At 38.3% G+C, this 23776-nt stretch overlaps 1 protein-coding gene across 4 annotated transcripts in view; it reads right to left on the reverse strand.

The window, feature by feature from the left end:
* LOC126285330 (microprocessor complex subunit DGCR8) overlaps positions 1 to 23776 on the reverse strand; it is a 228841-nt gene that overhangs the window by 27837 nt on the left and 177228 nt on the right. For 3 of the 4 annotated variants that reach the window (XM_049984644.1, XM_049984645.1, XM_049984646.1), the window contains exon 11: positions 23200 to 23356. The exons of the other annotated variant lie outside the window; for it this stretch is intronic. In XM_049984644.1, the coding sequence (XP_049840601.1) occupies positions 23200 to 23356 (157 nt within the window). The remainder of the gene's footprint in view (positions 1 to 23199; positions 23357 to 23776) is intronic. 4 annotated transcript variants of the gene reach the window in all.

Below are 23776 nucleotides of genomic sequence, written 5' to 3' on the forward strand. Positions count from 1 at the left end.
CACAGTTGAATGTAGTTGTGTATATAGTTTCGGCAATAAATGTGTTTTTGATACAAGGAAACCGTGGAGTACTGCGTCATTTTTCGATAGTCCAGTAATAATTAAAAAACCTGCACCTCTTCTTGGACCCAGAGCAGGAAAGGAATCATCTCCTAGACAAAGAGAAGCCACATGGACAACGCATTCTCAGCAAGCATCAACAAAGGAGACATCATGGCCAGCTCTACTAAAGGATTATGATGCCATTAGCCACACCGTAACGGTGTCCTTATGGAGATAACTTTTCCTGAACAGTAGAGTGGGTTCGTGACAACTGGGGGCTCAGCCGGGATTAAGACATTTATATGCAATGGATTGACGAAATATGTTTTGCAGAAGTCTAATGACCACGTAGTACGAAGAAGTGCAAGGGAGATGAAACGGAGCAGTAAAGTGGACTGACCACACGAGTGAGGACCCAGACTGAAAAGATAAGTACATTTGTGTAGTGCTGTTTATTCCTTTTATTATTTTGTTTGTGAAATTTCACGAAAATGACCATTGTGAAAGAGGAAACTGGTGCTGAATCCGAGCAGGATTGTGAAAATTTGTTAGACTTTTGGGACATAGACATGCCGATAAAAACGGAAGATGAGTCGGTCAAAGAAGTGGATCCAGGCCTTAATTCATCAGAAAGTGAGACGTCGGACATTAAATCACTGTTACAAATGATGGAACAATCGTTAGCTTTAAATCAAACTGTTGCAGCCAGCTTACAAGCTAATGAAGATCAATTGCAAAACATGAATCGGACGGTCGCGGACAGTTTTCGGGTTATAAATCAGAAAGTGTCGCGACTAGAAGGAGCTATGAACAAAAAATTTGATAATGTCTTACTTCGGGGTAATAAACTTTGCAACGATATATCAAAGATAGACAAGAAACTTAGCTAAGCAGAAACAAAGATTTTGGCGGTAGAATCTAAAGTGGGAGATGTAAAATCTAGTCTGAGTAACAAAATTCAGTCTGTAGAAAATGAACTGGTCACAGACAGAGAGAAAAATGCAAAGTGTTTTGATAATGTTAATAGTCACATATATACAGTTTGTGTAAATGTAAAAGCTAACGGCAGTAGATCTTGAAAGTAGAGTAGATTCGAAACTAATCGTTGTGAATGATAAAGTGGAAACAGTCAGTAACACAGTAAAACTTCACGAGATTGAAACTAAGACAGACGTTAATGAATTAAAAAGTACAGTATCAGAGTTAAACCAGAAGTTTGAAATATTTAGCAATGATGTAGCTAACAGAAATTTTTCTATGAACACATGTACCTTATTATCAAATATTCCGGTTAAAAACTTTTCTAATGAGTGTAATTTGCAGAGTTGTAGAGACAATTTTTTGCCCAATATGAGTGAAAGTTTCAAAATTAAGTTTGTTAAAAATTTTTGGAGGGGGAATCTTTGTCATGGGCTAATCAAAATTTTTCTATGGACATGTCTTATGCCGAATTTGAAACTGAGTTCTTAAAACGGTTCTGGTCTGAAACTGAACAAGCCAGGATAAAGAGAGAGTTCCTGAATGGACCAAATTACACAGAAACACAGGGGACTATGACACAGTTTTGTAAGAATCAACTGAAGAAACTTGTACATTTGAGTAAACCCTTTGATGAGCTCACACAGATAGATGCTTTAAAGAGAAGGTTTGCCAACAGATGTGCAATGGGACCTAGTGTATGGACCAGATGACAACATTGAGCAATTTCTAAACTACGTGGACAAACTTGACAGGATTATAGACAAAGTTGGGAAACCAAAAACACACAAAGAGGTGGGGATGATAGTTGGGGAAACACTAATTTTAACAGGAGGGAAAACAGTAGGCCCAACAACCATAGTTTTCATCATAGGGAACAAAATAGTCACAATATTAATAATAATTTCCATTCAAGGGAAAACTATAATTTCCATTCAAGGGAAAACTATAATTTCCATTCAAGAGGACAATCTGGGAACAATTGGAACAGAAGTAATTACAGAGAGTCTGGAAACAGGAATTAGCGTGAACATAGAGACGCTGGGAGTCAAAATGCTATGGGAAGTCATGAAGTAAAAAACTAGCATGCGCTCCATTGTCGGTCCACAAGGTAGGGGCGAAAAGCATAGATAATAGATGGACCAATAACACTGACTACTTTGCACCAAGAGATACGTCTCAAGTAATGAGTAGTTATCTTATGAATGTGTACTACCCTCTAAACACAGTACCTGTTAAGAACGAACACGTTAGTTGCAATAAAGACCCAGAGAAAATAATTGACTTAGTTGAATTTTATGAATGGGCAGAAGCTTGTAGTTTGTCAGAGGACCAGCAGGTTAACGGTTTAAATGATTTAGGAATTTATGCACTGATGAAGGAACCAGGTGAGCAAATGGTTGTCACTGATTTAACGAGCAAAGAATTAAAAACACTTGGGTGTAAAAGCAACGTTTTAAGTTTTCGAGAGAGAGAGGTTGATGATTGTCGTATTTGGGAAAATAAAGATTTAATGATACATGATGATGGTGAAAAATGTTTTGTTTGCTTGAAAGAGGAAATGGAGGCATTAGGTGTTGTGGGAGAAACTTATATGCATGTTGTAGATGTACCCAAGGATGTTATTAACAGTTTAAGTGGTGGTAATGCCAGTGCTACAACCAATAGGCTCTGTAATCCAACATCTTACGAAGGAACCTGGGCAGTTGATAAAGATTCCCTGAACAGTAAAACTGACTTTGCAAGTAGGCTACCATTTGCAATGAACAAAGGTGAATTATTTCTTTATAATATGTGGCTAAATAGTGATGCAATTAAAAATGATAGCAATTTTAGAAAAATTATTCTTAATATGTCTCAAATTTTATATCCTGATTGGTGGAAAAACACTAAACATATTATTGTTGAACAACTGAAGGATAAATACCTTAGTGGTGAACAATGTTATATGGGTGAAAATATTTGGATTAATGAAAGTATCAATGCAAGTGACAGTGCTAATGATGTGTGTGTTAGTGTTATGACCGTAGATAATAAAGGTGACAGTAATATAGGCACTTGTAAGTCAGAAAGTCATTGTTTCAGTGAAATTCAAAATGATTTATTGTATGAATACGTTCAGCCTCAAAAAGATGATGACATAGGTAGTCCGTTCATTAGAGCAAAAGTTGGTACCTGGGAAGGCAAGTGCCTTATAGACACAGGGAGTCAGGTGTCAGGAATATCTAAAATTATAAGCAAAAAGCTGAAGTGCGAGAAAGATTACATTGAAATGCCAGTCATTGGGGTGAAAATAAGAGGGGGCTACAGGAAAACACAGTAAAACTGTGAAAAGACAAACTTTGTTATCTTTTACAATTGAGGGAGTCACATTTACACATGGATGCCTAATCATACCAGGTCTCAGTGAGGACTGTATTCTTGGGATGTCATGGATTCGGAGTGTAGATGCAAGATTTGACTGGGGAGGACAAAAACTTAATCATAACAACACCAAATGGGGGGGGGGGGGGGAGGGGGGTGTATCTCCACCAAGTTTATCAGATCAAATACAGTGTTGTGTAATGATAAATTTAACACTATAAATCTTGTAAAGGAGAAGAAATATGTGACAAACACATAACAGAGCTGGATTTAAGTGAAGTAGATTTCAACACACTGGTAAACACAAAGATTTCCGAAGCTAGCGGTCTAAACAATGAGCAAAAACAGGAACTAGAGTCTTTGTTATGGGAATACAGTGATGTCTTTAGCAACATTCCAGGGAAAGTTAGGGGTTACGAATGTACTTTGCAGCAAGTAAGACCACATGACCCATTTTTCGTAAAACCATATGGTGTGCCCATAGCAAAACTTACAGCAGTTGAGAAAGAATACATAATATTGAAGTGTGTGGCATTATTGGAAGGGGTATCAGTGCTTATAATAACCCGCTGGTAGTTGTGTCAAAGAGGGATGGGGGAGTGAGAATAGTTCTTGACTCCAGGCCTTTAAACGAGATCTTATACAGGGAAACAGGCCACCCTGAAAACATTGATGAGCTGTTGCACAAGTTCAAGGACATAAAATTAATGTCAAGTCTAGACTTAACCTCAGGCTTTCACCAAGTACCCCTGGCACCCAAATCTAGGAAATACGCTGCTTTTCTGTACAATGGCCGTTGCTATCAGTATTGTGTAGTCCCGTTTGGCTTGAACTCATCGATAGCAGAATTCATTAGAGCTATAGACCATGTGCTTGGGCAGGAACTTCTATCCAAATTAGTGATTTATGTAGATGACATTTTAGTAACTGGACAAGATTGGAATGAGCATGTTGGGCTTTTAAGACAGGCGTGTGAGAAACTTAGAAGCGGGGGAATGACACTAAAATTAGAAAAGTGCAAATTTGCAGTATCTGAGTTAAAATTTTTGGGACATGATCCAGACAAAATTAAAGCTATTGCAGAGTTTTCTGTACCCCGTAACAGAAAACAACTGAAATCATTTTATGGGCTATGTGGCTTCTGTAGAAAATTTGTAAGTAAACAAAGCTTACACACACCCTGTCTAAGTAACTTGTTAAAGAAGGACACTGTTTAAATATGGAGTAAAGATTGTCAAGAGGCTTTCGACATAATAAAAAAGGAACTGAATAACCAGAACCTGTTACACAGACCAGATTTCAATTTACCTTTCTGTTTACATACTGGCAGCAGTGATTATGGGCTAGGTGCTGAATTATTTCAAGTAAAAGAAGTCAATGGGGAGACAGTTCATGCTACAATTGCATCTGCAAGCAGACTGTTACTGAAGCATGGAAAGAACTATACAGTAACATAAAAAGAGCTATACAGTGGTCATTTTCAAAATTCAGGACCTATTTACTTGGACATAAGGTAATAGTATACTCTGATCAAAAAGCCTTAAGCTATATGCAGGAATGCAAGCTCTATCATGATAGGCTTACAAGATGGGCATTGTACTTACAACAATTCAACTTTGAAATTAAGTATATTAAAGGCACTGATAACATAGTTGCAGATGCTATATCAAGGCTACCAGTAGGAGGGGAAACAGAAATTTTTGATCAGAATGAAGAAAAACAGTTTAAAATGAGCTATATTAAATGGGTCACAGATGAAAAAGTTGTTAGATCATTGTGTGATAAAATCAGGAGCCAGAACCGTGATGCAGATTGGAAATTAGTAAAGAGCTGTTTAGGGAAAAAGAGATATGAAAAATTAGACAAGTACTATAAGGTGTTTAAAGGTACTCTGTTTAGGAGAACTGATGAAGACTCGGACAATTGGAAACTATGCTGGCCTGAGGAGGAAGCTGAAAGGTTAATTAGGTATACTCATGAGAGCTATGGTCATTGTCGCATACAGAAGTGTATGCAGAAATTACAAGAAAACATATATTTCTACAATATGGCCAAGAAAGTTAGAAAAGGATTGTGAACTTGTGATAAATGCCAACGAGTCAACGTAAGTAACAGAAAAAGTCAAGGTGAAATGGAAAACATTATTCCTCCATAACCTCTAGACTTAGTCGCTGTTGATTTCTATGGGCCTCTTCCAAGGAGTAGCAGTGGCCACTGCTACATTTTTGTCATGGTGGATGTATTTTCTAAACTAATCAAGTTGCATCCTGTCAGAAAAGCCACAGGTAGAGAGATAGTCACAAAAGTTGAAAAAGACTATTTCTTAAATGTTGGGAAACCAAAAGAAATCTTGTCAGATAACAGTTCTCAGTTTTTGTCAAAAGTTTGGAAAGCCTTTGTTGATAAATCAGGAATCAACCATGTTCACATATCTGTATATAATCCGTCGTCAAACCCAGCTGAGAGGTATATGCGCGACATTGGTCGTTTATGTCGTACATATTGCAGTCATAAACATCCTACATGGTATGACCATGTACGAGACTTTGAAGATGTTATGAATAGCTTGCACCACACTTCCACAGGATTTTCACCTCATGAAATTATGTTTCATCTAAAACCAAACAACATTATCAATGAACTTGTAGAATTTCTACCATGCACAATGATGACTATGCGAGAACGTGAAGCCATAGTCAAAGAAACCATGATAAAACAGGGGGAAATGAGAAAAAGACGACATGATGGCAAGATCAAAGCAACCAAGTTTAAAATTGGAGATTATGTTTTAGTAAAATCACATGAGAAGTCAAAAATTCTAACTTCTGAAATAAAGAAATTCTTTGATATATACATGGGTCCATTTGAGATTGCAGAGCATCCACACCCGAATGCATACCGGTTGGTGTATCCTAAATCCAGGAAAGTTCTTGGGCTAAGAAATATTGTCTCGTTGAAATTGTATAAACAAAAGGGATAAGACTAGTCTGAGAAAGTGAAAAGGTGACTCAACAAAAGTTTTTCACTGGAAATTTTGTATATAAAAAATTGTCTGATTTTGTTACAGTTTTGTGCCCTTTAAAATGTTTATTATTTTTTTAATATGTATTCATTGTATGAAGTGTTTTCAATGGATTTTCTGTGTAATACGCTTGCCATGTTCTTGATATTTCTGTATGTTTATGCAATTTGATCGATATTTGATAATTTGTGTAATAGCTTTCTCACACCAAACTTGTTGAGACATCATTTATAAGGCAAGCCTTTAATCAGCACTAAATCTGTCTTGCAACAATTAAGTTTAATTTTTTTTAATCTTACAGGCAGAGTCCTAATTACTACACACTTAAGTGCTTGAGATATCCAACTCTACTAGGAGAAAATCATTTTTAGTAAACCACATGAATCACTGTACATTTCTATCTCAACCACTGCAAAAGCATAGGCAATAATATTTTTTAATTTTGATAGATACATATCATTCCAAAACTTTCATCCATGATTTTACCTTTGCACTTTTACTGTGAATATGAACCCTTGTAACAAACTGCCTGGAACTTTACTTTTGAAAACAATCTAATTTTGTTATCCTTGAAGTAAGTGTTATAGCCTGTGATAAGACATTTTACACCCAATATGTTGATGCATTTGTATTACATGTTTATTGAATTTATTAGTATTTAAAGGATCTGTTTTGGACCAGTTCATAACTTTGTAGTATTACTCAGACAGATTCTGTAAACTTCTCCCACTAGATAAACATTACCAGAAGGTTAACTATGTATCCTAACCATGTACTTACATATAAACATTATGTAACCAAAAGGTGATCTCTGTATGTGATTTTTTTTAGATAACATGGCATTATAGTCAATGAAGTGATACAAACAGCTAAGCTTTGGAAAGATGCACTGCAGGACATGCAGAAATCAGACCTTTAATGGAAGTCACCTATGTGTAGATGGACAATGTGGGACAGACTGTGAGTAGTGTAAAAAGTAGGCAACAAAAGAAAGCAAGCCTGCAGTTAAAAGTTAGTCTTTCAATGGTTTCATGTGAAGTGCTACAACATTATGGACTCTTCTAAGTGAAAATTGTGAATCTTCTTTTGTATTTCATTTACTCTAAGGGTAAAAATTGTATGTTTTCCTTTACTTAGTATAACAATTTCCGTGTTAGCATAATTAAAAGGAAACAATCCTATTAAAATATTAATTTATTTAAAATCATATTCTTGGCAGTTCCATTATTCTGATGTTGCAAAATTCTTGGTGGGCTATTGTAATGGAACTGACAAATAGACATCATTTTATTTTATTATACACTAAAGTCATGTTAAAAAAGCTTTTGGTTAAGATAATACTAAGTTAGGTGTTGCAATCAATAATCGATATTGAAATTGTATGTTCTTTGTAGCTTACGATCGTGATCTTTGGTCTGCAACGGGTTTACGGGCACTTGAGTGTTGGCCACGGTTGAGTGTAGTTGTGTATATAGTTTTGGCAATAAATGTGTTTTTGATACAAAGAAACCATGGAGTACTGTGTCATTTTTCGATAGTCCAGTAATAATTAAAAAACCCGCACCTCTTCTTGGACCCATAGCAGCAAAGGAATCATCGCCTAGACAACGAGAAGCCACATGGACAACGCAGACTCAGCAGCATCAACAAAGGAGACATCATGGCCAGCTCTACTAAAGGATTATGCAGCCATTAGCCACACCGTAACGGTGTCCTTATGGAGATAACTTTTCCTGAACAGTAGAGTGGGTTCATGACACCACCTACACTTCACACAGTGAGGTTGAAGCCTTCCACCTTACAAGTTGTGCCAGTCACAAGGGTAGTTTGGATATATCCCAGATCTTCCCACATTCCTTGCTTGTATCAAAGCTGTCTAGTGCTCCTCTTATCTACAAAGTGGGGACCTGGGTACCAGTGTCTCTGTTAAAACAAGCTGCTCTAAGGTACTTGGGTCTATCCTCAAGCCTTATACACTGCCCAAAAACAGTAGTAAGTTCCTATTTGTCTCCCTGTTATTGCAGTGCATCACTCCACTGTCTTATACGAATTAGGCTGAAAGTGTCATTTGATGTAATACAGGGTGATTATAATTAAAGTTGAGCTTTTAAATCGCTGTAGTAATAATACCACTGGTCAGAATGATGTCAAATTGCAACGAAATATTATCAGAGAAGGGAGAAAACCTATGGCAGAAGAAAAATAAATAGTTACAAAATGTAGCAATAGATGCCACTGTAAGTATCATAATTTAATAGTGGTCAATGACAAATTAATCATACAACAATGCCTAATGTGTACATTTGATGTTAAACAAACTGTACTACTCAGTGTGCATGAGTGTACAGGTGTGATACTGTTAAGTTACATAAGCCCATCCACCACGGCTAAGTAATATCATATCGGATGGGAAAAAACAGCTTTTAATTGTCCTGTGGCCAAAAACCAAACACAAAGCATCACTCACATCAGTTTGTTATTGTCCTGAGGCCAAAAACTTCATAAAAAGCAGCAATCAAAATCAAATCAGATTATTACTTTCTGGACGACTGGCACAAAACTTGTTCAATATGCTGTCCACTGTTTTCTGCAACAAGTTGAAATCGAGAAACAGCATGTTCCACAACTGATCCAGAGTGCTTCTGGGGTCATGTTCAGAATGTGTTGGGCAAAGCTTGCCTTCAATGCAGCTAAGTTTGCAACTGCAACACTGAACACAACATATAGAAGTCACACTGATTAAGATCAGGCGATCAGGATGGCCACGCTGTAGGGAAATGGTGGCTGATAATTCTATCATTTCTGAAATGGCACTTCAGCAGGTGCTCAACTGGATTTGCAATGTGCGGAGGGGTGCCATCTTGCAGCGGTGCTATTTCTACAGCATTTTCAAAGTTTAATTTTAATTATAATCACCCTGTATTTATAGAACCTACGTATAATCAAAGAGTCCTGTCTAAATTTTTAGAAGCTGCAAACAGCTTCTCTTGTCTGCCATAGCAAGGAGGTAGTTATGAAATCAGAAACAAACACTGTTTGCCCTGGCATACTATAGTTAATTACTGGAATATGCAAATTTATGAATGACACTGTCACCATGTCTGCGGCACATAATTTAAACACGAGATTGAACAGGGTTCTTTCCCATGATAAACCATTGTTCACTGCTGTACATTTACTTTCATTTCCATTAAGTATAACTGGGGCTTTTCTCCCAGTTATGATGTTTTTACTAGCGTATACAGGGGATCGGAAAAAAATATTGAAACACAATGAGAAATACTGTCAGCATCAAAACAACATAAGGGAATTCCATAAGCAGGAAATTGCAGGGAAAGCTGTAATTCCAAAACCACCCATCAGTGTTGCAAATACCCGTAATAGGAAAACATGATGTCAGAGCCATAAAATCTGGACTACAGAGCATTGGAAGAAAGTCATTTTGTTGAATGAGTCTTATTTTGCACTATTTCCAACTTCTGGCCAAACTTATGCCCCATGAGTGAAACATGCTCGGGATCTGGTGATGATTTTGGGCAGGGATATATTGTTATTCCATGGGCCCCACTGTTACCCTGCAATGTCGTATTACTGCCACGGGTTAAGTGCCCATTTTGTCTCACATATTGTATTTGGCATGCTAATCTGTTGTGTTTCCATATTTTTGTCGAATCCCTGCATGTCTGCATGATTTTCATGGGCCTTTTTAACTTGGCTAGGAGCTTCTTAAGACATTATATGACTGACTCACACTTCTAACCCATCTGTCAGAGGGGTCTCATTACCAACTGAGTGAACGGTTCATTCCTTTCAATAAGCCCAGCAATTCTCTCTCACTTTCGCAGAACATAATGGTCTCTTGAGTGGACCATATCATTGATATCCATTGACTGAGTGTAAATCCCTTAACCCCAATCCTCATCCAATTTTGAACAGCAGAGGGCAGAGACCACATGCCTGTCTTACACCCTTTTTAGTCTGAGCCCTTCTCTCTTAGTCTACCAGTCTTATTGTTGCCTCTTGGTTCTTGTACACATTTTATGTTACACATATTTCCCTACAGTGTACAACTATTTTTTTCTAAATGTTTCAAACATCTTGAACTGCTCTGAACTTTCTTAACTCTTACTTCAGTTATTATGAGTATCCAAGCTGCCTTTCTGGTGCATTTACTTTTCCTAAAGTCAGCTTATAATCACCTTAGAGCCCTAACTTTTATTTCATATTCTGCTGCATATTATTCTATTCAGTAACTTGAATGCATGATTTTGTAAGCTGATTGTACAATAGTTCTTGCCTTTATTTACCTATAATACCTTCAAGATTCTATAGTGATATTCTTCCAAAAAACTGATGGTATGTCTCCAGTCTCATAGGTTGTACTCACTATCTTGAATCATCATCTACACTTATGCTCATAAATTAAGGATAATGCTGATACATGGTGAAACAACACTCCGGTGGGTGGTTTGCGGGTTTAAATCACCTCGGGGTATGACCATGTGGTGCATTTGACCTGTGGTCGTAGCACGGTGGTGCTGGTAGCAGTCCACATACGCAGATGTGTGTTGGTGCATGTCAGAGTATGATGCAGCGAGTAAGTGTTTCAGACATGCTAATGGTGACTGTGTGTTGAAAATGGCTCAAAGAACACATATTGATGACTTTATGAGGGATAGAATACTAGGACAACTGGAGGCTGGTCAAACACAGCAGGTCGTAGCACAGGCCCTCCGTGTGCCACAATGTGTGATCTCAAGATGATGGCAACGATTCCAGCAAACAGGAAACATTTCCAGGCTCTACAGTATGGGACATCCACAGTGTACAACTCCACAAGAAGACCGATATCTCACCATCAGTGCCCGCAGACGGCCATGGAGTACTGCAGGTAGCTTTCTCAGGACCTTACCGCAGCCACTGGAACAGTTGTCTCCAGACACTGTCTACAGACGATTGAACAGACATGGTTTATTCGCCCAGAGACCTGCAAGGTGCATTCCATTGACCCTGGTCACAGGAGAGCCTGTAAAGCCTGTTGTCGAGGACACAGTACATGGTCATTGGAACAGTGGTCCCGGGTTATGTTCCCAGACAAGTCCAGGTATAGTCTGAACAGTTACTTTCGCCGGGTTTTCATTTGGCGTGAACCAGGAACCAGATACCAACCCCTTAATGTCCTTGAAATGGACCTGTATGGCATACATGGTTTGATGGTGTGGGGTGGGATTATGATTGGTGCACGTACACCCCTGCACGTCTTTGACAGAGGAACTGTAATAGGTCAGGTGTATCGGGAGTCATTTTGCACCAGTATGTTCACCTTCTCAGGGGTTCAGTGGGTCCCACCTTCCTCCTGATGGATGATAACACATGGCCCCACCGAGCTGCCATCGTGGAGGAGTACCTTTAAACAGAAGATATCAGGTGAATAGAGTGGCCTGCCTGTTCTCCAGACCTAAACCCCATCTAGTTCATCTGGGATGCTTGCAGTCGACGTATCGCTGCACGTCTTCAAATGCCTATGACACCTGAGGAGCTCCGACAGGCACTGGTGCAAGAATGGGAGGCTATACCTCAGCAGCTGCTTGACCACCTGATCCAGAGTAGGCCAACCCATTGTGCGGCCTGTGTACGTGTGCATGGTGATCATATCCCATATTGATATCAGGGTACATGGGCAAGAAACAGTGGCATTTTGTAGCACATGTGTTTCGGGACAGTTTTCTCAACTTATCACCAATACTGTGGACTTACAGATCTGTGTAATGTGTGTTTCCTATGTGCCTATGCTATTAGCACCAGTGTTGTGTTGCCACATTGTGTGGCACCATATTCTGCAATTATCCTTAATTTATGAGCATGAGGGTAATTGCCAATTCCCACAATGATTTTAGAAATTCTGAAGGAATATTATATATCCCATATGGCTTGCTTGATAATGAGTCTTTCAAAACTTGTCAAACACTGATCCTAATATTAGTTCCTCTATGTCTCCAAAGTGACACCCATTTGTTGCTCTAACATATCAGCAAGTAGTTCCTTCCTCCATATGATGCCCTCAGTGTACTATTGCTTTCTTCTGAATTTAAGAGTGGTACAATTTTTACATTCATAATATTGTCATCTTTTTTTTTTTTAAAGTCTCTTTCTTTTCTGTATGCTGAATCTGCCTTTCAACAAAATTTTCTTTTTTTTTTTATATCTTCACATTTTTCTAGCAACCACAGTGCTTTAGAATCTTTGCATTTTCAATTAATTTCACTCCTGAGTACTGTCTGTAGTCATCCAAATGTTGTCTCCGATTGATGTAATGAAGAACACCACCACAGTGCACTGTCACTGTTCACTGATTGACACACAGTGCCTTTTCCCGTTCCGTCAACAGCGTCGTGTTGTGAAGACAGCCCAATTACGCAGTGTAGTAACGCTGACTTCACGGTACACGGCATCGAACTACCTGTGCACGACTAGGAGGTCTCTAGTAACTTGCCCCCACACTTTCCTTGTTTACACTCAGTTCATTTTCTGTTGATACATATATTTAATGCAATAACATCCAGGTTTATTGTATGGTTAAAAGATGAGGTGTTCTCTTGTGTAAAATGTTTGGAAGTAAAGTAGTCCTCCATTCAGATTCCCTGGTGGGGACTACTCAGTAGGATGTCATTATCAGGAGAAACAAAATTTACTTCCTAAGGATTTGAGTTGGAATGTTAAATCTCTAGATCAGGCAGGTAGGTTAGAAAATTTAAAAAGGGAAATGGATAGGTTGAAGTTAGATGTAGTGAAAATTAGTGTAGTTCGGTGGTAGGAGGAACAGGACTTCCGGTCAGGTGAATTCAGGGTTATAAATACAAAATTGAATAGGGGTAATGCAGGAGTAGCTTTAATAATGAATAAGAAAATAGAAATGTGGATAATCTACTATAACAGTATGAGAACATATGCTGAAGAGCCAAGGAAACTGCTACTATCATGTAGGGACCCTGCGAGCACACTGAAGTGCCGCAACACGACGTGGCCTGGACTTGACTAATGACTGAAATAGTGCTGGAGGGAAATGACATCATGAATCCTGCAGGACTGTCCACAAATCTGTAAGAATATGAGGGGGTGGAAATTTCTTCTGAACAGCACGTTATGATGCATCCCAGATATGCTCAATAATATTCATGTCAGGGGAAATGGGTCGCCAGCAGAAGTGTTTACAGCAGAAGTGTTTACAGCAGAAGTGTTTACAGCAGAAGTGTTTACAGCAGAAGTGTTTACAGCAGAAGTGTTTACAGCAGAAGTGTTTACAGCAGAAGTGTTTACAGCAGAAGTGTTTAAATTCAGAAGAGAGTTCCTGGAGCCACTCTGTAGCAATTCTGGACGTGTGGGGTGTCGCATGTCCTGCTGGAATTGCCCAAGTCTGTCAGAATGCACAATGGACATGAATGGATGCAGGTGATCAGACAGGATGCTTATGTATGTGTCACCTGTCAGAGTTGTAACTAGATGTATAAGGGGTCCCGTATCACTCCAACTGCACACACGCCACATCATTACAGAGCCTCCACCAGCTTGAACAGTCCCCTGCTGACATCCAGGGTCCACAGATTTACGAGGTTGTCTCCATACCCGTACATGCCCATCTGCTCTATACAATTTGAAACAACACTCATCTCACCAGGTAACATGTTTCCAGTCATCATCAGTCCAATGTAGGTGTTGATGGGCCCAGACAAGACATAAAGCTTTGTGTCGTGCAGTCATCAAGAGTACATGAGTGGGGCTGACACTTATTGGTGGCCCAGATTTGATATCTGCAGCAATTTGCAGAAGGGCTGCACTTCTGTCATGTTGTATGATTTTCTTCAGTTATTGGTCCTGTTCTTGTAGGATCTTTTTCTGGCCACAGCAATATCGGAGATTTGATGTGTTACTGGAATCCTGATATTCATGGTACACTGATGAAAAGTAGTCTTATATAGGCATTGCCGACTGCAGTGCCTGTTTACATACCTCTGTACTTGAATACACATACCTATACCAGTTTCTTTGACACTTCAGTGTATTTTCACGGCCAAGATAGACATGAAGCCCACACCTACCACAGCAGTACAATTTTTATGCCAACTAGTGTAGCAGATGATGCAGAGACTGAAAACATGTGAGATGAGATAAAAGAAGTTATTCAGATAGTTGAGGGAGGCAAAAATTTAATTGTGATGGGGGACTGGAATTTGATAGTAGGAAAAGGAACAGAAAGAAAAATAGGTTAATACGGACTGGCCGAAAGGAATGAAAGAAGAGAATGCTAGAATTTTGCACGGAGCATAATTCAATCATCGCTTACACTTTGTTTAATAATCATGAAAGAAGATTAAATCCAAGGAAGAGTTCTGGAGACACTAGAAGGTTTCAAATTCATGATATAATGGTAAGATGTAGATTTCTGAACCAGATCTTAAATAGCAAGACATTTCCAAGGGCAGAAGTGGACTCTGACCACAACTTTTTGGTATGACCTGCAGATTAAAACTGAAGAAATTGCAAAGAGGTAGGAAATTAAGGATATGGGATCTAGATAAGTTGAAAGAACCAGAGACTGATAAGAGTTTCACAGTGATAATTAGGTAAAGACTGACTAGAACAGGGGAAAGGAATACAACAAAAGATGAATGGGTAGTTTTAAGAGATCAAATATGGAAGGCAAAAGAAGATCAAATTGATAAAAAGACAAAGCGTAGTAGAAATGCTTGGATGACACAGGAGAGACTAAATTTAACTGTTAAAGGAGAAAATGTAAAAATAAAGTAGGCAAAAGGGAATACTAATGTCTAGAATATGAGATTGACAGGAAGTGCAAAACAGTTAAGCAAGAATGGCTAGAGGACAAGTGTAAGGATTTAGAAGCATACATAACTAGAGGAAAGACAGTTAATGCCTACAGGCAAGTTAAAAGCTGCCTTTGGATAAAAGAGAAGCAGCTGTATGAATATCACAAGCTCAGATGGAAAATCAGTCCTAAGCACAGAACAGAAACCTGAAAGGAGGAAGTAGTAGATATAAGGTCTATACAAAGGAGATGAACATGAAGGCATTATAATAGAAATGTAAGAGGACGTAGATGAAGATGATATGGGAAATACGATACTGCATCAAGAATTTGACAGAGCATTGAAATACCTAAGTTGAAACAAGACCCCAGGAATAGGTGACATTCTGTCACAACAATTAATAGTATTGGGCAGAGCCAGACTTTACAAAACTCTTACAACTGGTGTGGAAGATGTATGAGACAGGTGAAATACCCTGAGACTTCAAGAAGAATGTTAATCCCAATTCAAAGCAAAGCAGTCATGATAGGTGTGAAAATTACTGAATTATCAAACAATGGGAAATCCAGGATGGACTGTAACAATATAATGAGAAGGAAAGCTGCCACTAACCATATAGCGGAGATGCTGAGTCGCCGATAGGCACAACAAAAAGATTTTCACACTTAAAGCTTTCGTCCAATGGCCTTTGTCAATAATAGAAAAAAAAACACACACACACACACACACACACACACACACACACACACACACACACACGACACTCTCTCTCTCTCTCTCTCTCTCTCTCTCTCTCTCTCTCTCTCTCTCTCTCTCTGTGTGTGTGTGTGTGTGTGTGTGTGTGTGTGTGTGTGTGTGTGTGTGTGTGTGTGAATGCGTATACACTCAGGTGCATATGTGTGTCTATTATTGACAAAGGCCATTGGCCAAAAGCTTTAAGTGTGAAAAATCTGTTTGTTGTGCCTATTTGCAACTCAGCATCTCTGCTATATGGTGAGTGGCAACTTTCCTTATCATAATATTATTACTGAATTATCAGTTTAATAAGAAATGGCTGCAAAATACTAACATAAATTCTGTACAGAAGAATGGAAAAACCGGTAAAAGCCAACCTGGTGAAGATTATTTTGGATTCTAGGAAATGTAGAAATACTGCCCCTACAACTTATCTCAGAAAATAGGTTAAAGAAAGGCAAAACTATGTTTATACCATTTGTAGACGTAGAGAAATATTTTGGCAATGTTGACTGGAATATTATCTTTGAAATTTTGAACATAGCAGGAGTAAAATACAAGAAACAAAAGTCTATTTACAAATTTTACAGAAACCAGATGGCAGTCATAGGTATCTAGGAACATGAAAGGGAAGCAGTGGCCGAGAAGGGGGTAAGATACAGAGACAGAGTTCTAGCCTGTCCCCAGTGTTATCCAATCTGTGAATTGCGCAAGCTGTAGAGGAGTTGAAATAGGGATTAAAATTCAGGGAGAAGGGAAAAAAATTTTAAGTTTGGCAGTGACATAGTAATTTTGTGAGAAAAAGCAAAGAACTTGGAAGAGCAGTTGAACAGAGAGGACAGTGCCTTTGAACGGAGGATATAAGATGATCATCAACCAAAGCAAAATAAGGATAATGATATGTAATGTAATTAAATCAGAAGGTACTGAGAGAATTAGATTAGGAAACCAGACATGAGTTTGCTACATGTGTAGCAAGATAACTGACGAAGGCCCAAGTAGAGAGGATATAAAATGTAGACTTTCAATGGCAAGGATAGCATTTCTAAAGAACAGAAATTTGTTGACAATGTATAGAGACTTAAGTGTTAAGAAGTCTTTTCTGAACATATTTTTCGGGAGTGTAGCCACATATAGAAGTGAAACATGGACAATAAACAGTTTAGGTAAGAAGAGAACAGAAGCTTTTTTGAATATGGTGCTACAGAAGAGTCATATAACTTGAAAGGGATTATGGGAGCAAGACAGGAAGATTGCAGCACATACAGAGGCATATAGATAATTATTTGTCTCTCCTTCCATACACAAGTAAAACAGATCAAAAATTGCTGATATTGGTATAAAGCAGCTTCTACTAAATACTGTACAGTGGCTTGAGCATAGTATGTGTGTATGTAGATGTATGAATTAAGATAATCTATCACTGTTATCCATCCCACATCACCCATTTTTACTTCCCAGTATCTTGCTAAGTTGAATGACATTCTTGTCAAATTCTATGAATTTTGTGACTGCTTTCCCCAACTCAAGGTGGCTGACTAGACGTTACTCCTGAGATAAAACCTCTCTTCCAAAATACCAATGCCTGTTTCTAGCTATGTGATCTTTGCAAAACTTTCTACATGAGAATGACCCAATACTAAACTATCTGAATGCATAAATGGACACTGATAAATATATATAGAGCATCGTTGCTGAGCATGCTTTGCACTATGCCTTGAGAAATTTGAATCTTGTACAGCAGATAGGATATTTCGCATCTCCCACTCAACAGCAGTTTCCCATGAACTCTGGAGATGTGACCTTGTTCTCCAACACAACCTCTCATTCTCTCTCCCATCTAGGCTCAACCTAATTTATCTTATCTCTTACTTTCTTCTCCATTATTGTTTATGAGAGTGTATTATTAATTTATTTATTTATTTATTTATTTATTAGTCTACTCTATTGGTGGCCCCGACTTTTCTTTCTCTCTTTTTTTATGATTAATCTTTCCACTTACCACTTTCTCTGTTTTCTTCTTCTCTGTCCACCTTTACTCCTGTCTCTAAAGTGTCCCACACATGAACAATTGATTGCTGGTGACGTCGCCTCTAATTCACTGCCCACTTTAACACCACCGTAGAAGCAATTTCAACAGTATTTCAATGGCCACTGTATTGTGGACCTCTTCTACGGAAAACTAACTGCTATGTCTAGAAGTGTCAGCTGATCTTCGTATATTGATGAATATTTTCAAAATAATAATTTTTGGACAAGGGGTTATTGAAATTTATTTAACTTTTTGGAGCAAATTTCTTGAGAACTATAGGCTATCTCACATTTTTCATTGATGTCAAATGAGTAGTGTGCATCTTATGAGTCTGTATTTTATGAATACATCTTGAAATCCATGACTCTTTATTTTCCATTTACTAATCTTGTACCTTAACTACAAGTATTTACACAATGGTTTTGCAATCTCTTTGTCGCTATAGAAATGCTACCAATAACAACACTGCTAGTTTCCATAACCTGCATAGCAAATTATATGAGTACTTAGTAGTTTCCAACAAATTTTACACATGATTTAAAAATTTACAAAACTTTTTCTTGCTGACAGCCTGCACAAAAGTTTATTGCTTGCTATATTTCTGCTATTGTTGCAGTAAAACTTCAGCTTCACGCATGACAATTTGATTTATTACTTCCTTATCACTAACTTTATTCACAACACATTTTGCAGATGGCATCCACATATACAAATAAGTGTACCAACAAATTATGAGGTCTGTTCAAAAAATTCCGGAACTATTGCGTTATATCAGAAAAACACAATAACATCCAAAATACTTAAATGATTTATTTACCACAACAATGGTTCACAACAGTACTTCACAATCCATAGCAATTAAGCAAGTCCAGGGCACTCCACATCCGAGTTCCTAGCACATGCAGTCACTAGTCACAAGTATGAGCGAGGGTAGGCATAGGACTGACTGTAGAATGCTGTTGCAGTGGCCTATATACTGTCCTGGTAGTCTGGGAATATGGTGTATGGTGGCGCCAGGGGGCCAAGTGGAGACACACTTCCATCTTGCAACACCGGCCCTCTAGAGTTCATCTTGAAATGGACTATGTGGCTGGTCGGTGAATCTATATGCCCAGTCCACGTGTGTTATCTTTGCAGCTGCATGGCTGACCACGCTTTGCACATGCTGACATCCACCACTGTCGGCTGGTGCTGATTGATGGTGGATACCACAGGAATGTTCATAATTTTGTGCCAATGGTGCGTTCGAGCAAAATGTGGCTGGCATCCTTGCACCACCTGTGTTTTAATGTGTAGCTGCCAGAAGTTTCATCGTTGTATGTCGGTTAGTTATTTTTCAGTGCTGTATTGAGTAGAATATTGTGTTACAAAGTTTGTGAATTTCAAGATGGCAGAGTTAGAAGAGAAATTAGCCTACATTTCCAGATGAGAACGAGATGTTTCTTATGAGAAGCATAACCAGTGATGAGACACGGGCTTAAGGTTATCACATTGAGACCAAGGGTCTACCTTCACAATGGTTCAGAAAAGATTCTCCAAGACCGAAAAAACCTCATCATGTCAGGTCAAATGACAAAGCCATGCTAATAGTTTTGTTTGACTTTGAAGGATTAGTTCACCATGAATTCATGCCAAAGGACAAACTGTTACTCAACTGTACTATCAGTACATGTTGTGATGTCTACAAGAAAATGTGAGAAGGAAATAGCCTGAAATGTGTGGAGACAAATCATGGCTCTTGTATCACGATAGAACACCCGCACATCATTCCTGTTAGTGCATGATCACTACACAAAAAATTACACCACTGTGATGCCTCATTCTCCATATTCTCTAGACCTTGCCCCTGCAGACCTTCTCTTATTTCCAAAGTTGAAAATCCCACTGGAAGGATTAAGATTTGCAATGATAGACAAGATAAAAGAAAATTTGCAGGTGGCGCATCCTGCAGTCCAGCAAGAGGTGTACTAAGACTGCTTCTGGAAGTGGAAATGGCGGGGAGCAGAGTATCATTTCTGGAGGAAAGTATTTTGAGGGAGCCCATTCACAATATGTAAAAGGGAAGTTTAAAAACAAATTGTGGACAATGTTCTGGAATTTTTTGAACAGACCTTGTATATAATTCTAAGACCCATACTTCATGAGATATATAATAAACACTGAGATACATGAAAACTAGCTTCTGTTTAAACTGGAGCACAAATTACCCAGACCATACTCACTCAGTGTTTGACAAATGAGTGCACTTACTGACTTCCAACACGCTTTAAACGTTACTTCAAACCTTTTCTAAACTTTTTCTGGCTTACATGCTTAACATCAAATATCTAACATACTATCTCATTTGTAAAGTAATCATCAATATCAGTTTCAAGTGAATTGTCATTCATAGGATTATTTGACTAAGCATGTTTATTTTAATTATTGTACATAGTGTCCACTGAACATTGAAAATACTCACTTCCACAAGGCCAACAAATAGAGTCATGTTTATAAACACGAAAATGAAAAAAGAAAAATCATTAATTACCCAGTTTATTTTCTGACTTCCAAGCTTTCCCTCACAAATAAAGTAGGTTGCTTCAAAGAAAGTATTTTGGTGGCACTGTATTTAATATTAAAGTTATAAACTAACAAACTTAAAACTGGTATATTTCACTTCACTGTTGGCACCATTATTGTCATGTGTTCTTCAGCTTTAATGTCAGCTAAGAAAGCTAGGAGTAGAAGAAAGCTAAGAAGTAGAAGAAAAGGTTACAGGAGAATATGGGCTTGCGACAAGGAATGAAAGAGGAGAAAGACTAATTGAGTTCTGTAACAAGTTTCGGCTAGTAATAGCGAATAACCTGTTCAAGAATCACAAGAGGAGGAGGTATACTTGGAAAAGGCCGGGAGATACAGGAAGATTTCAATTAGATTACATCATGGTCAGACAGAGATTCCGAAATCAGATACTGGATTGGAAGGCGTACCCAGGAGCAGATACTGGATTGGAAGGCGTACCCAGGAGCAGATATAGACTCAGATCACAATATAGTAGTGATGAAGAGTAGGCTGAAGTTCAAGACATTAGTCAGGAAGAATCAATAAGGAAAGAAGTGGGACATGGAAGTTCTAAAGAATGATGAGATACGTTTGAAGTTCTCTAACGCTATAGATACAACAATAAGGAATAGCGCAGTAGGCAGCACCGTTGAACAGGAATGGACATCTCTAAAAAGGGCCATCAAGAAGTTGGGAAGGAAAACATAGGTACAAAGAAGGTAGCTGCGAAGACACCATGGGTGACAGAAGAAATACTTCAGTTGATTGATGAAAGGAGGAAGTACAAACATGTTCCGGGAAAATCAGGAATACAGAAATACAAGTCGCTGAGGAATGAAATAAATAGGAAGTGCAGAGAAGCTAAGACGAAATGGCTACAGGAAAAATGTGAAGACATCGAAAAAGATATGATTGTCGGAAGGACAGACTCAGCATACAGGAAAGTCAAAACAACCTTTGGTGACATTAAAAGCAACGGTGATAACATTAAGAGTGCAACGGGAATTCCACTGTTAAATGCAGAGGAGAGAGCAGATAGGTGGAAAGAATACATTGAAAGCCTCTGTGAGGATGAAGATTTGTCTGATGTAATAGAAGAAGAAACAGGAGTCGATTAAGAAGAGATAGGGGATCCATTATTAGAATCGGAATTTAAAAGAGCTTTGGAGGACTTATGGTCAAATAAGGCAGAAGGGATAAATAACATTCCATAGGAATTTCTAAAATCATTAGGATAAGTGGCAACAAAACGACTATTCACGTTGGTGTGTAGAATATATGAGTCTGGCGACATACCATCTGACTTTCGGAAAAGCATCATCCACACAATTCCGAAGACGGCAAGAGCTGACAAGTGCGAGAATTATCACACAATCAGCTTAACAGCTCATGCATCGAAGCTGCTTACAAGAATAATATACAGAAGAATGGAAAAGAAAATTGAGAATGCGCTACGTGACGATCAGTTTGGCTTTAGGAAAAGTAAAGGCACGAGAGAGGCAATTCTGACGTTACGGCTAATAATGGAAGCAAGGCTAAAGAAAAATCAAGACGCGTTCATAGGATCTGTAGAATTGGAAAAAGCGTTCGACGATATAAAATGGTGCAAGCTGTTCGAGATACTGAAAAAAGTAGGGGTAAGCTATAGGGAGAGACGGGTCATATACAATATGTACAACAACCAAGAGGGAATAATAAGAGTGGACGATCAAGAATGAAGTGCTCGTATTAAGAACGGTATAAGACAAGGCTGTAGCCTTTCGCCCCTACTCTTCAATCTGTACATCGAGGAAGCCATGATCGAAATAAAAGAAAGATTCAGCAGTGGAATTAAAATACAAGGTGAAAGGATATCAATGATACGATTTGCTGATGACATTGCTATCATGAGTGAAAGTGAAGAAGAATTAAATGATCTGCTGAACGGAATGAACAGTCTAATGAGTGCACAGTATGGTTTGAGAGTAAATTGGAGAAAGACGAAGGTAATGAGAAGTAGTAGAAATGAGAACAGACAGAAACTTAACATCAGGATTGAGGGTCACGAAGTCAATGAAGTTAAGGAATTCTACTACCTGGGCAGTAAAATAACAAATGATGAACGGAGCAAGGAAGACATCAAAAGCAGACTCGCTATGGCTAAAAAGGCATTTCTGGCCAAGATAAGTATACTAATATCAAATACCGGCCATAATTTGAGGAAGAAATTTCTGAGGATGTACGTCTGGAGTACAGCATTGTATGGTAGTGAAACATGGACTGTAAGAAAACCGTAACAGAAGAGAATCGAAGCATTTGAGATGTGGTGCTATCGATGAATGTTGAAAATTAGGTGGACTCATAAGGTAAGGAATGAGGAGGTTCTACGCAGAATCGGAGAGGAAAGGAATATGTGGAAAACACTGATAAGGAGAAGGGACAGGATAATAGGACATCTGCTAAGACATGAGGGAATGACTTCCATGGTACTAGAGGGAGCAGTAGAGGGCAAAAACTGTAGAGGAAGACAGAGATTGGAATACGTCACGCAAATAATTGAGGACATAGGTTGCAAGTGCTACTCTGAGATGAAGAGGTTGGCACAGGAGAGGAATTCGTGGCGGGCCGCATCAAACCAGTCAGTAGCATAAGCATATACGAAGTTATTTTTTCCTTACCTGCAAAATAGATTGTGATGCCCTTTGTTTTCCATCTCTTTTGTTCTTACATATAACTTTTGCTGTGTGACGACCAACAGTCATCATGAATTCATTTCTTTGATGCCTTAGAGCATTTACTTCATATTTTATATGCATTTCTCCCATTCCAAAGTTTCTAAAAAGAGTTATTTGGAGCTTAGTTATGTCAAGCAATTTTGATACTTTTAACAGTAGTTAACAAACAAACAGTTTTATTATATGTCAAAAAAGTAGCACAACTGTCAAATGGCCTTGAAATGTAACTAGGTATGTTATAAATTATTGTAGTACATATACTTTGTACTGGAAGCACTCAACACCTTTGTATATCATAATCAGAAGCTTCTCTCTTCAAGAGTTTGGTGTCTTAATATGCCTCTCAGAAGCAGATGAGAGGGTTTTACTTTATATTGTATTCCCTTTGCATAAATCACCCAGTTAGTTATTTCTGTGTTATTTAAGTGTCAGGAAGTCATTTCTGAAAATATTTGTTTGGAGTGTAGCCATGTATGGAAGTGAAACATGGACGATAACTAGTTTGGACAAGAAGAGAATA

This window comes from Schistocerca gregaria, chromosome 8 (assembly GCF_023897955.1).
Source record: "Schistocerca gregaria isolate iqSchGreg1 chromosome 8, iqSchGreg1.2, whole genome shotgun sequence".
NCBI lineage: Eukaryota > Metazoa > Arthropoda > Insecta > Orthoptera > Acrididae > Schistocerca > Schistocerca gregaria.